At 42.7% G+C, this 15,449-nt stretch overlaps 1 protein-coding gene across 3 annotated transcripts in view; it reads left to right on the top strand.

Annotated features, from left to right (window-relative positions):
* The window catches only part of LOC138741584 (mitogen-activated protein kinase kinase kinase 5), a 202,778-nt gene that overhangs the window by 32,748 nt on the left and 154,581 nt on the right, over positions 1-15,449 (top strand). For all 3 annotated transcript variants that reach the window (XM_069895866.1, XM_069895865.1, XM_069895867.1), the window contains exons 3-4: positions 10,179-10,202; positions 15,007-15,194. In XM_069895866.1, the coding sequence (XP_069751967.1) occupies positions 10,179-10,202; positions 15,007-15,194 (212 nt within the window). The remainder of the gene's footprint in view (positions 1-10,178; positions 10,203-15,006; positions 15,195-15,449) is intronic.

Below are 15,449 nucleotides of genomic sequence, written 5' to 3'. Positions count from 1 at the left end.
CTTGGAGGACATTTACATAAATATAAGTTAGAATAGAAGTTAAACACATTGAGGTATTAAAATATAAATTTATATAAACTGAATTATTTATCATTATTTAAAAGATTGAGAAGGATTTTTAAAAATGGATTAATTTACCTATAACTTTAGTGGGAAGGGTTAATTGTATTAAGATGAATATATTCCCGAGATTACAATATTTTTTTCAAACATTTCCTATTTAAATACCTCAAAAATCTCTTTTCAAGAATTGAATAAATTTCTAAGGAAATTCCTCTGGAAAGTTAAAATGTCAAGAGGTCTTACAAAGAAGTTAACACGAAAATATGAATTGGGAGGCTTACAGCTTCCTAATTTTAGAAACTATTATCGAGTGGCACAAATGAGATTTCTTACTTCTTCTTTTGAAAGAGAAGAAAAGCTGGCGAGGGTTAAAATAGAGTTGGATAAAGTAGGTGAGAGAAAAGCAGAAGAGTTTATATATAAATAGGATGCAAAAATGAGAGTTGGAGAAAAAGAAACATCATTACTGAAGCATTTGATTAATATTTGGAATAAAATAAATGATGAAATTGGAGTAAGAGGACGTATATCACTCAAAATGCCTTTGTTTCAAAATTCTATTATCTTTTTCAAAAGATGATCAATTTTTGGATTTGTAAAGGGATTATAAATGTTGAAGATTGTTATGAAAGGGGTCAATTAATGTCATTTGAATAATTGAGAAATAAATATGGAATAGCTCAAAACAATCTTTTTCGCTATTTTTAATTAAGAGAATATTTGAGGGATAAGTTAGAGTCAACCACATTGTTGCCTAGTTGTACTGAAGTAGAACTTCTTATTAGGAGAGGAATTGTTAAGAAATTTACATCTTTGATATTATTACAAGTAGGAACTCCTCAGTGTGAAGTTCATAAATCGAGACAGAGGTGTGAACTAGATGTGAACATTGTAATTGCTGAACAAAGATTGCAGATCTACGTAGGGACTGTATGGCCAGTTATTAATGTAAGGTATAGATTAGTTCAGTATAATTTTTTTATATCAGTTATATCTTACACCACAGAAAATGAATAGATTGAAATCAGATTTATCAGACCAATGTTTTAGGTGTGGTGAAGATGTAGGAACTATTTTGCATTTAACTTGGTCTTGTCCTAAGGTAAGACCTTTTTGGGTGGATTTGGGGAATTTTGAAACAAGTCACAGGTGTTGTATTTCCACAAAGTCCAGATTTATTTCCTGAAAATATTGAAGGAACAAGACCTAAATTAAATCTGTCAATATATCGATTTGAATTTATTAAAGCTGCATTAGAGGAGGCAAGGAAATGCATTGTAATTACTTGGAAATCAGATACATATCTGGGTTGGGCAAGATGGAATGCAGAAATTCAAAGATGTATTCCTTTGGAAAAAATTACATATAGTTTTAGAAATAAATATGCTATGTTTCTGCAAATTTGCACATGTACACCGAAATATTAGGTTTAAATTTGTAAAATTGTCCTTTCTATTCCTCTGGATCTGCGAGAATCTCTTCTGAATTGTATTAAAGAATTCTCTAAACGTGTGTTAGTTGACATCCCTCTGTGAAATTCTGAAAGTTTCATTTTCTTTCTCTTATTTTATATAATTATATTGTATTTTCAATATTAGTTACTTTGAGGGAGGGGGTTGTGGGGGGGGTGTAAATACCATCATGTGTATGTAATTTCTAGTTTGTTTACTTTTTTACTTTTTTTATCATTATATTAACTCTTGATTACTACATGTATGGAAAAAGTTTAAATAAAATATTTTTTAAAAATTAAAATATTAACAGTAAAAGTCCATGGTACACCATCCTCATATATTCTGGGAATTCAGGAACCTGATGGCTTGGGAGGAAAAAAACTGTGCCTCATCTGGATGGAAGTTCCTGAGTGCTATGGTACCTCCTACCAGATGGCTGAAGGAAGAACAGTTTACATGAGGGGTGTGTGGAGTCCTTCACAATGTTTATTGCCTTTCACCTGCATTGAATGTTGTAGATGTCCTTCATGGTAGGAAGAGAGTCCCCAATGATCTTTTCTGCTGACTTCACTATCCTCTGCAGAGCCTTGCGGTCCAAGATGGTAGAGCCTTCAAACCAGGCAGTGATGCAGTTGCACAGGATGCTCTCTATACATCCTGTATAGAATGTAGTGAGGACGGAGGGTGGGAGATGAACTGTCTTCAGCCTTCGCAGGAAGTAGAGGTGCTGCTGGGCTTTCTTGGCTATGGAGCTGGTGTTAATGGACCAGGTGAGATTCTCCGCCAAGTGCACTCCATGAAACTTGATATTCTTGACGACCTCAATGGTTGAACATTAATGGTCAGTGGAGCGTGGTGCCCCTGGGCCCTCCTGAAGTTGACAACCATCTCTTGTTTTATTAACGCTCAGATACAGGTTGTTGACTCTACACCAGTCCATTAGTGACTGCACCTCATCCGAGGTGTGTTGTGGGAATAATTATTGCTGAGAATGAACCGTATGTCCTCCTTTCCAGTGAGTAAGCTGCACACGATCACTTTCTTTACTTGTACAAGCTCTTCCCTTCAGCGGATGAGTCCAAAACACTGAAATGAAATGACCTTGTACTAGGGCTGAGTTTTAATCATTTAATGGAAGATCTTTCTTCCTTTTGTTTCTTCTCCTGTTTCAATCACTTGGAGTAAAAGTCTATCTCTCAGAATCAGAATTTATTGTCATGAACATTGGTCATGAAATTTGTTCTTTTGCAGCAACATTAGAGTGAAAAATTGCTATGAATTACATTTTTTTTAAAAGTTAGTGCAAAAGAGGAGCAAAGGTGAGGCAGTGTATGTGGTCACACTCCCTGCCAAACTGCCCCTTGATGAGACAGTGAGGGGGTGAAGGGTGACTTACTCTTGTCAGTCATCCAGTCACCAGGAGGGTCACCCCAGAGCTCTTGCTGTTGACAGTGGACCTGGCTTCTACCTACAGCCTCAAGGCTGAGCAAAGCAACAACCTAGAGAAGAGAAAGAGGGAGAGAATGGACAAACCACTGGTATCAGACTGCCTTATCTTTCCACAAGCTTGAGGGAGTATTCTGCCCACCACATGTAATCCACTCCATGATCTAATGCTGTCAGGGTTGGATAAAGGCCAACTGATGCCCTAAGAACAGCCCAACAATGGTTCCCCCTTGACCCTTCCATTGTTTAACTGACAAGACATTAAGCCAATAAGGGCTGAATGTGAAATAATAGATTAAAAATTCAGTTTTCTTCCAGGCCAGACCCAACAAATATATTAACTTCAAAAATATCTATCTACCTATCTCTCTCTCTCTCTCTTATGTGTTTTTTTTAAATTTATTGTGGGAGGGCCCTAGTTCAGCTGCACCAATGTAAATCCAGCATTGGAACAAAAACCCTGTGGTGCCCCCTTCCCTTGGTGCCCTAACCACATGTTTATTTTGCTTAATGGATAATCCAGGCCTGAATGCTATTGATCAGTGTGTTCAAAAGTCCAGATTTAGTTTTCTATTGTGCATCAAACCTCCTCCAGTTGAAGGTCAGGGTTGACTGGTGATTGCCATTGCCTTCTGAAGAAACCCATCTTCTGATGGTCTGATCTTTCATTCCACTGACTTGTCTGAAACTGCTATTCTACTCCCAAGATTATTGACAGTGTCATAACCCCTGCCTCTGTTCTGAGCCATTTTGTACAAGATCTACTCTTGCTTGGCCAAAGTCCACTTTTGTGTGGAGACCATGTATATTCCCCCTTCAGTGGAAGCTCCCAGTGGCCATTTCATTCTCCTCACCTGGCCATCCTCAGTCAAACAGGCCCCACCATTGCTGAATCCATGCTGTGTCTGCCTGATGGATCCATTTTCAAGCATTTTTCCAACTACAAATGTTAAACTAACTGGCCTATAGTTCCCTGCCTTTTGCTTACATCATTTTTTGAATTGTGGCTTAACATTTGCCATCTTTTAATCCACTGGGACCTGCCCAGTGTCCAGAGAATTTTGATAAATTAACACCAAAGCCTCAGCTACAACATCTGCCATTTTCTTTCATACCCTGGGATACATTCCATCAGGATCAAGGGATTTATCTATCTTTAGACCCAAAGGTTTTCACAGTACTACCACTTTAGCGATAGCTATTGCATCCAGATCCTCGCCTCCCATCCCACCCATAATATCTGTCTTTGGCATGTTTGACGCATCCTCCACCGTGAAGACCAACACAAAATCATCATTCAAATCTCATTCATTTCCTCATTATTCAGTATCAGTTCTCCCTTCTCATCTTCCAACAGTCCAGCCTTTACTTTAGCCACCCTTTTGCGTTTTATATAATTATAAAAATGTATACTGTCTGTTTTTATATTTTGTGCTAATCTTTTCCTCATTGTCTACTTTCCCTTTTTTTTAATTGCTTGCTTCCTGGTTCTTTGTTGCTTCTTAAAGGTTTCCCACAGCACTTAGTGTATTTGAATGCACGATCCTTTACTTTGATGCCTTCCTGATCTCTTTAGTTATTCAGGGCTGGCTGTCCCCACCCTGACTGTCCTTGCTTTTAACTGGAATATACTTCGGTTGAGCACCATGAAAAATCTCTTTGAAAGTCCTACCCTGTTTGTCAATTTAGCCTGCGTTCCCAATCTACCCTGGCCAACTCCTCCCTCATCCCCTTGTGGTTTCCTTTGTTTAGATATAACACACTTGTTTTAGAACAAACTATTTTACCCTCCATTTGTATGATAGACTCAGTCACACTGTGATCACTCTTTCTAAGAAGATCCCTAACTTCTTCTTCTTTGGCTTGGCTTAGCGGATGAAGATTTATGTAGGGTATGTCCATGTCAGCTGCAGGCTCGTTGGTGGCTGACAAGTCCGATGCGGGACAGGCAGACACGGTTGCAGTGGTTGCAAGGGAAAATGGGTGGGTTGGGGTTGGGTGTTGGGTTTTTCCTCCTTTGTCTTTTGACAGTGAGGTGGGCTCTGCGGTCTTCTTCAAAGGAGGTTGCTGCCCGCCGAACTGAGAGGCGCCAAGATGCACGGTTTGAGGCGATATCAGCCCACTGGCGGTGGTCAATATGGCAGGCACCAAGAGATTTCTTTAGGCAGTCCCTAACTACAAGATCACTAATTTTACCTTTTTTAGTGCACAGGATCCAAGATGGCCTGTTCTCTTGTAGGTTCAGTAACATGCTGTTCAAGAAACCCATCCTGTATGCATTCTACAAATTCAAGGTTGCTTGGACCAACTCGGTTCACCCAATCTATATCCATGTTAAAGTCCCGCATGATAACTGCTGTTTCATTCTTAAATGCCTCTGATATTTCTTGGTTTATTGCCTGTCTCACAATAATATTATTATTGGTGGCCTATAGACAATTCCCACTAGTGATTTTTTTTCTCCCCTTTTACTATTCCTAATCTCTACCCAAATGAACTCCAAATTTTGATCCTTCGATCTTATATCCTCTCTCACTCTTGCCCTGATCTCATCCTTGACTAAGAGCACCACCCTTACCTTCCTTAATACCTGATATCCTTGGATATTTAGTTCCCAATCCTCTCCACCCTGCAACCACATTTATCTGAACTGTGACTTGGTGTAAAACTTTGCCAACATTCCTGATTCTAGGAGGAAACCTGCAGGAATGAGAATTTATTATTTCTATTAGTTGATCAATCTATCAAATTTGGTCAGATTAGACTTGGTTAGTTCTTGTGTTCTCCATCATTGTGTGAGCAGTTTATGTTATCCAAACATTCTAACTTCATTCTTTTTCAATTGCAAAACAGTGCCCATTACAATCACTTCACAGATCTCATAAGGTGCCAAAAAACATCCAGCAGCTTTGGGTTAGTATAGCGTTTAGCGTAATACTATTACAGCACCAGTGACCCACGTTTGAATACGGCGCTGTCTGTAAGGAGTTTGCATGTTGACCCCATGTCTGCGTGGGTTTACTCTGGGTGCTCTGGTTTCCTGCCACCCTTCTAAATTTATGGGGGCTTGTAGGTCAATTTGTGTATTTTGGTGTTATGGGCTTATGGGGTAGAAATTTCTGTTACTGTGCTATATGTCTAAATTTAAATTTAAGTAATTAGTGTGTGAAATACAGTTGTTTTTCATGGGAAAAATGTGGCAGCCAACTTTCACACATCAAGGTGCTATAATCTCGATCAGGTAATCGCTTGTCAGTGGTGGTGGTGGCAAGGTCAGCAGAGAACTTCACCACCCTTCTTCAGATAGTGCCATGGATCTGAGTGACACTGTATGAGACTTGAGTACTGACCTACGCTAAGATTGGTGTTGGTGGGAAAGCCCTTGGAAAAACAGAAGGTGGAGCCTGGGGAAGTGATGTTCAAGGCAATGGTGCTATAAATGGTTAATTATACAAATATAACACCATGCACTATTTTCCTTTGATATATGTGAACAGAACACTATGGATTTGAAAAGACCTGGCACTGTATGATGAAAGTTTAGTTTGAAATAATGAAAAGGAAAATGAACAGAGAACACCCCACTTTCAGCCCAGAGGAACTCAGTGGGTCAGGCAGCATCTGCGGAAGGCAATGGCCAGTCAACATTTTGGGCAATGCAAGAACCAGTTAAGGGAAGGGTGGGAAATGTCTGATTTAAAAGGATAGGAGGTGGGGAAGTGGATGGGCTGGCAGGTGGCAGGTGAATATGTTGGAGGGAGAAGAAAATAAAGGAGCTGAGAGGGGAAGGGGCAGAGGGCTGAGAAAGATCCTCTCTGGAAGGAGAAAGGTAGGGCAAGGGATGGGGGCTAGAGGAAGGAAGGCAAAGATGATAGGCAGGTTGGTAGTGAAAGAGAGAGGAATGGGGCCAGGGAGAGGGGAGAACAGGGGCTATCAGTAATTGGAGACTGATATTGATGTCATCTGGTTGAAGACTACCAAGACAGAATCTAAGATGTTGTTTCTCCAATATATATGTGGCCTCAATCTCTGCCCCTTCCCCCAAAATATATCAACTCTATTAAATAAACAATTGGTAATGTGGATCTGATGGGCTATACATTGGGTTTCGGTCATTGAATTTTCCACAATGGACAACCCTTTGCTTCATTATGGGAGCTCTTAAATTATTTTTTGGAGTAAATAGAGATGTTTTGTTCAGCAGCTAATGGGACAGATCAGGAATTAGATGTTTGAATAGCTACAGTAATCACTTTAGAATTGGTATTTGTGGTGTCCACATCCCATTATTTAGGCTGCCATTGGTGTCCACATCCCATTATTGAGGCTGCCATTGGTGTCCACATACCATTATTGAGGCTGCCATTGGTGTCCACATACCATCATTGAGGCTGCCATTGGTGTCCACATACCATTATTGAGGCTGCCATTGGTGTCCACATACCATCATTGAGGCTGCCATTGGTGTCCACATACCATCATTGAGGCTGCCATTGGTGTCCACATACCATTATTGAGGCTGCCATTGGTGTCCACATACCATCATTGAGGCTGCCATTGGTGTCCACATACCATCATTGAGGCTGCCATTGGTGTCCACATACCATCATTGAGGCTGCCATTGGTGTCCACATACCATTATTGAGGCTGCCATTGGTGTCCACATACCATCATTGAGGCTGCCATTGGTGTCCACATACCATCATTGAGGCTGCCATTGGTGTCCACATACCATCATTGAGGCTGCCATTGGTGTCCACATACCATCATTGAGGCTGCCATTGGTGTCCACATACCATCATTGAGGCTGCCATTGGTGTCCACATACCATCATTGAGGCTGCCATTGGTGTCCACATACCATCATTGAGGCTGCCATTGGTGTCCACATACCATCATTGAGGCTGCCATTGGTGTCCACATACCATCATTGAGGCTGCCATTGGTGTCCACATACCATCATTGAGGCTGCCATTGGTGTCCACATACCATCATTGAGGCTGCCATTGGTGTCCACATACCATCATTGAGGCTGCGATTGGTGTCCACATACCATCATTGAGGCTGCCATTGGTGTCCACATACCATCATTGAGGCTGCCATTGGTGTCCACATACCATCATTGAGGCTGCCATTGGTGTCCACATACCATCATTGAGGCTGCCATTGGTGTCCACATACCATCATTGAGGCTGCCATTGGTGTCCACATACCATCATTGAGGCTGCCATTGGTGTCCACATACCATCATTGAGGCTGCCATTGGTGTCCACATACCATCATTGAGGCTGCCATTGGTGTCCACATACCATTATTGAGGCTGCCATTGGTGTCCACATACCATCATTGAGGCTGCCATTGGTGTCCACATACCATCATTGAGGCTGCCATTGGTGTCCACATACCATCATTGAGGCTGCCATTGGTGTCCACATACCATCATTGAGGCTGCCATTGGTGTCCACATACCATTATTGAGGCTGCCATTGGTGTCCACATACCATCATTGAGGCTGCCATTGGTGTCCACATACCATCATTGAGGCTGCCATTGGTGTCCACATACCATCATTGAGGCTGCCATTGGTATCCACATACCATCATTGAGGCTGCCATTGGTGTCCACATACCATCATTGAGGCTGCCATTGGTGTCCACATACCATCATTGAGGCTGCCATTGGTGTCCACATACCATCATTGAGGCTGCCATTGGTGTCCACATACCATCATTGAGGCTGCCATTGGTGTCCACATACCATCATTGAGGCTGCCATTGGTGTCCACATACCATCATTGAGGCTGCCATTGGTGTCCACATACCATCATTGAGGCTGCCATTGGTGTCCACATACCATCATTGAGGCTGCCATTGGTGTCCACATACCATTATTGAGGCTGCCATTGGTGTCCACATACCATCATTGAGGCTGCCATTGGTGTCCACATACCATTATTGAGGCTGCCATTGGTGTCCACATACCATCATTGAGGCTGCCATTGGTGTCCACATACAATCATTGAGGCTGCCATTGGTGTCCACATACCATCATTGAGGCTGCCATTGGTGTCCACATACCATTATTGAGGCTGCCATTGGTGTCCACATACCATTATTGAGGCTGCCATTGGTGTCCACATACCATCATTGAGGCTGCCATTGGTGTCCACATACCATTATTGAGGCTGCCATTGGTGTCCACATACCATCATTGAGGCTGCCATTGGTGTCCACATACCATTATTGAGGCTGCCATTGGTGTCCACATACCATCATTGAGGCTGCCATTGGTGTCCACATACCATCATTGAGGCTGCCATTGGTGTCCACATACCATCATTGAGGCTGCCATTGGTGTCCACATACCATCATTGAGGCTGCCATTGGTGTCCACATACCATCATTGAGGCTGCCATTGGTGTCCACATACCATTATTGAGGCTGCCATTGGTGTCCACATACCATCATTGAGGCTGCCATTAGTGTCCACATACCATCATTGAGGCTGCCATTGGTGTCTGCATGCATTACGTTCAAACTGTTTATAAATCCATATTTGAAAAGCAAAAAATCTGCAGATGCTGCAAACCCAAAATAAAACAACGTTTGCTTGAGATACGCAGACAGAAAGAAACATTAACTGCTTTTTTTCCCCACTCTGCATAAAACTGCTAAGTATCTCCAGCATTTGTTTTTATTTGTTCTCAACCAACCTACCCTTCAAAGATCTAGTGCCTTGTACTTTAACTGCTGAGAGGTTGCTCACTGTTCACCTGAGAACAGGTGCAGTACAGGAAGGGATGATGCTGAGGTTATAATACAGGTAGTGTATTCAGCCTGAAGGCCATTGCTCAGACAGTGGCTGGTGTCACCGAGTTGGCATTCGCAGCATTCTCCATCCTTTGCTTCTTTGAACCCCTATGATAACTTGGGCACTAATTTCCTATCCATATTATTTACCTGTTATGAGACCTGAACTTGAAGTTGACCTGAGATGACAGAGGAGGGAAATAGAATCACAACCTTTGAAGGAGATAGCCTCTCCACTTGGCTTAACAGGTAATTTACTATAATTGTTCCTGATTGGGCAAGTGATCTGTTCAATATCTTTTCCTCCGGCTGTGAATGAGTGAGTAGCTGTGATGCCCTACCCTAAGTTGAGCTTTGTAGTTCTGTCCAGATCGATTTTCAAGGATTGTTTTCTGCTTTGTTTGCAGGACATCGTTTGCCAGAAAAACATGGTACGTCTGATTAACAACTATTAAAGATGAGTATGAACATAAGATTTATTTTTTGAAAGAGAAAGAGCGGGGCATCTGGCCTGGAGACTGGTCCACCATGTGAAAAATCTCTTTGAAACTCTCCCACTGCTTCTGAGCCTGTGTTCACAGTCGATGCTCGCCAACTCGTCCTTCATTCATTGTCATCTCCCCATATGTAATGTCAATCCATTTGAAGCAATGAATTATCTTGGGGGTGACACATTGATGATGGAATGAAAGTCTGGGCCATGAGAATGTCATCTGAGCAGCAATCAGTAATTACGAATGGCCGACTTCACCAAACTTGATTCTGAATCTTTGTACCAGACATGTACAGCGTGGAAACAAGCCCTTCAGCCCAACTTGCCCACGCAGGCCAAAAAGCCCGACATCCCTGCATTTGGTCCATATCCGTCTAAACCCATCCTATCCATGTAGCACAATAGAGTGCAGGATTCCCTCTTCATGTAATATGCTGCATCTGGCCAGTGAATGCTGTTGCAATGGCATGGAGGCCATTGCATATCAAACAGAGCAGTGTGGAAATGCAGCAGAGAATGGGTGTTGCTCTTTACCTAACTCGTGCGCTGGAATTGCTGCAGAGTGCTGATGGGAGAGTGTGGCTGTCTAATCTGTGCATGGTTTCATCTTTACATTTTTAAACAACTTTTATTTATGACACAATAGAAGCCAATTCCAGCCATTAAAACCCATGCTGTGCAATTAAGCTACAAACCCCATATGTTTTGGAGGGTGAGAGGAAACCGGTGCACCTGAGGGAAAACCTACACAGGTCGAGGAGAATGTACAAACCCAGGTCACTGGCACTGTAATAGCATTGCGGGAACCGGTGTGCTCATGTGGCCCACAAATGCTGCTCTGATTTTCACTAAGGCTCCTACAATCTGTCATATATGAGATTCTCACAGTGGTTCAACATGTGCCAAGTGCACAGAGTCAATGGCACTAATTCAAGGGCCAGAGTGGATGGAAAATATTTCACTCAGGGGAAGTGATGTAGTGACCAAGGCATTTGGGCTTTCAGTTCTAGATTAGCATCAGTGAGCACCTGGGTACAGGTCAGCCTTCCGACCCGAGTGAGGGTCGTCCATTTCCCACCTCCAACAATGTGCAGTGGCGCAGCAAACTGGAGAAATAGGAGAAACCAGCGCTGAAATCTGGGCTGGCTACCGGTTACAGAATCACTCCCTTCAAGCGAGACCAGGAATTCATTGTTATGATTCTCCTGCCTATTAGAATAAAACACACCGCATCAAATGTGAATTATCTGCAGGTTGGAAAATATTTAACGTGGCACATGCCATGATCATAGTTGGACTGAGGAAAGTGCAGCACCCTTCAAAGGTTGTAGGGGATCACAGCCTGTTCATCATCTTGCAGGGTTGTTTATTACTTAAAGCTGGTTTGACTGGCTGGAAAGCGAGTGGGAGAAAGCAAGAGGGAGGGGGAGAATGAGAGAGGGGAAAGAAAGAGGAAGGAGAAGGGGAGTTGGAAAGGAAGAAAGAAAGCATGAGCAAAAGAGAGAGGAAGTAGGGCAGAGAAGGAGAGAGAGAACAAGGGAAAAAGCATACTAACATTAGTTTTATGGTTATAAAAGTACTGGAAATATTAAAAACTGTCTGCAACTTCAATTGGGCTCTATACTTAAAGGCACAGGCTCTTTCCCCTTTAACTACAGGAAAGGACCAAGCAGCAAAAGAGAAGAGCCACATTTCTGACTTGCATGGGCTGTTTGATATTTTCAGCATCATTTGTCTTGTGTTTTTGTATCTGGAGAAATAACTCTTCGAGAAGCGGGCAGGGAGAGCATTCAGAATTCAGGTCTGGTGTGTGGATGCAGTGGGTACAGTGAAGGTTTTTTTTAAAAAATAGACATACAGTACGGTATCAGTCCTTTCTGGACAATGAGCCCATGCCACCTATATACCCCCATACATTTTGAAGGGTGGGAAGAAATCAAAGTGCCCGAAGGAAAACCCACAGAGACATGGAATTAGGTGGAACTTGTAATCAGAAAGGTGTGGTTTGTTGAGCTGTGTTGGTTGTTGTAGTGCTGAGTGCCTGATTTGTGGCATGCACATTGTAGCAGTTGCAGGAGTTTTGTGGAAACTGGCTTGACGGTGTCGTGTGACGACAACAACAGATTTCATTCACAATGCACCAGTGGCAGAAGTTCACGGATAAGGATGAGGGACCCTTCGCTATTTGCAACATTCAAATTGTAAAGGATTGGCACGGATTTGGCTTCTGTGATTGTTTAGACAAACACTTTGGTCTTGATCAGTCACCTTCTGCTACCTACACAAAATTTGGGTTCTCTGCTCAGCAGATGGAAGGGGGGCGTTAACACAGAGAAGACCAAAGTGACTTAAAAATTACACCTCTTATCTTCTTTCTTTGGCTTGGCTTCGCGGACGAAGATTTATGGAGGGGGTAAAAGTCCACGTCAGCTGCAGGCTCGTTTGTGGCTGACAAGTCCGATGCGGGACAGGCAGACACGGTTGCAGCGGTTGCAGGGGAAAATTGGTGGGTTGGGGTTGGGTGTTGGGTTTTTCCTCCTTTGCCTTTTGTCAGTGAGGTGGGCTCTGCGGTCTTCTTCAAAGGAGGTTGCTGCCCGCCAAACTGTGAGGCGCCAAGATGCACGGTTTGAGGCGATATCAGCCCACTGGCGGTGGTCAATGTGGCAGGCACCAAGAGATTTCTTTAGGCAGTCCTTGTACCTTTTCTTTGGTGCACCTTTTAAAGTGGTTAAATATTATACCCTAAACATTGACACATATGATCTGTATTATCCACTTATAAGATTATAGTTCATTTCTTGACCATTGTACAAACATTTAGTCATTATTCTTGACCAGTCTGGGGTGAGATGTCTATCCTTGGTCAGTGACTGATAATAACTGAATTTCTCTCCCTCTCTTCCCCCTCCCTCCTACCCCCCTCCTCCCTTCCCCACTCCTGCCCTCCTCTCCTCCTCCCCTTTTCCCCTCCCCCTGCCACCCTGCTTCCATAACCTGCTTTTCTGGAGTCAACAGGCTAATAAAGTATCTTTTGCACACCCCACCCTAATAGTTGTATTCCCACCAAGACTGATCTATTAAATGCTTTGTGTCAGGTTCAACTTCATTCTCCTCTGACTGTACATATACAAGCAGAGGAAACGGAATTTCTCTGAACTACGTTACACACACACACACACACACACACACACACACACACACTAAGCAGCACATGATAATCACCTTATGATTATAAAATATAAAATAAATATAAATATTTTGGAATAATTTACTCACATTGATAAGAAACCCAAGGTTATAGTATATAGTTCATCAATCTCACAGCCCACAGGAAGAAGCTATTTCCCAGCTTGTCAGTCCTGATTTTGATTCTCCCATACTTCCACCCTGATGGTGGAATCAGTGGTTCTCAACCTTTCTCTTTCCACTCACATCCCACTTTAAGTATTCCCTCTGCCATCGGTGCTCTGTGATGAGTAAGGGATTGCTTAAGATGGGATGTGAGTGGGAAGGGAAGGTTGAGAATCACTGCTCTTGACCCAATTGTTACTGAAATATTTTGCTTGACAAAAATTGTCTTTGGTTTATTTCCTTTGAAGTTATGAAACCATGCACATAATGAATCCATGAGGGATGATTAAAACAGTGGTTTTCAAACTTTTTTTCCCCACTCACATTCTACCTTACGCAATCCCTTACTAATCACAGAGCAGTGATGGCATAGGAATTAATTAAAGTGTATGTGAGTACCACTCTAGTAGGTCAAAGATACTGTATAATGGGTGGTAGGGGGTCCTCAGTAAATCTTTGAAGCCTATTTAAGCAATGGTTCTGGTGAATGTTGCCAAAAGAGGAAAGGGAGATCCCAGCGATTTTCTTGGCTATTTCAACGATCTTCTGTATTGACCTCTGGCCCAATGTTTTGCAGCTACCATCCCGCACAATGATGCAGCCAGACTGGGCACTCTCAATTGTGCTCTTGTAAAATGTTGTCAAGTTGAGGGCTAGTAGCCTTGCCCCTCCTCAATCTTGGGTCATATGGCAATACCATACATGCCATAGAACCTTAGAGATCCATACAGATACAGACAATATGGCCCATGTGCTGACCATCAATCATCCATTTGCACTTAATACTATATTAATCCTATTTTTCATGCTCACCGTGTTCTCATTGACACCCCCCCCCCCTCCCCACCACCCCACAAATTCTACCCCTCACACTTGGGACAATTTGCAATGGCTAACTAACCTCCCACACTGCTTTCCTTATGTTTTATGGCTTGTATCGATAATGCTATCAATCAAGTTCCCACTGCAGTTTGGAGCAAAGAACTTAATCCATTATTGACACCACTGAATATTTCCACTTCATTAATATGCTAGTTACCCTCATTTCAGATTTCTAGTGAAATGACTTGCCTTCATTGGGAGAAGTTGCTGTTTCTTTCACTCTTTGGGAAAGTTTTCCAAATGTAACTTTGCAGCACAATGGATTTATGCTTGAGCCATTCCCACTGCCCCACCTCCATCTCAGTGTGGTCAATAAATATTTTTCTTCCCTCACTCAACGAAGCACTTTTACAAAGAATTGCTGTGTTAGATATATTTTATGAGTGCTTTCTATATGACCTTGTTGACTTCAAGTAGTTTTTCGACAGGGCATTGTTGAATGTACTTGTCTCTGGATGTTGTCACAGAGCTGCAGTGATCATCTCTCTTTCCCTCTTTCTCTCTTCTAGGGCTCCAGTGGGAACTACGTATTCATCCCATACATCGTGACACCCTCTGGGAAGCTCTTCTGCTGTGAAGCGAGCATGATGAAGGGTCTGACTGAGATGTTCCAGCCTCATTTTAACCTCGAGCCTCTGCTCATGCCCTTGGTGGATCGACTCACTAAGCTGCTGGAGGAAACCCAGATTAATTCTTGGTGAGATTCCTGATCCTATGGGCAAATGTTAAGGATAGAATTGAAGAAGCAAGTCTGTAGAAGTGGCCATTCCTGGAGTTTCCCCTGCCCTGTGCACCTCTACGATTCTAGGGAGACAATGCGGATAAATCCTTGGGTGTAAACATGGTGTAGGAGGGAGGGTTTTAGATCCCTGGGATGTACCAGTTTGTGAGGGTCAATGTTAGCAGAGCTGGGAGAGTGTTGTTGGGACGTACTCTGGGGCTCAGGTGGAGA

This window comes from Narcine bancroftii, chromosome 8 (genome assembly GCF_036971445.1).
Source record: "Narcine bancroftii isolate sNarBan1 chromosome 8, sNarBan1.hap1, whole genome shotgun sequence".
Taxonomy (NCBI): domain Eukaryota; kingdom Metazoa; phylum Chordata; class Chondrichthyes; order Torpediniformes; family Narcinidae; genus Narcine; species Narcine bancroftii.
The sequence above is the reverse complement of the archived record's forward strand: the minus strand, read 5'-3'. Positions and strand labels throughout refer to the sequence as shown.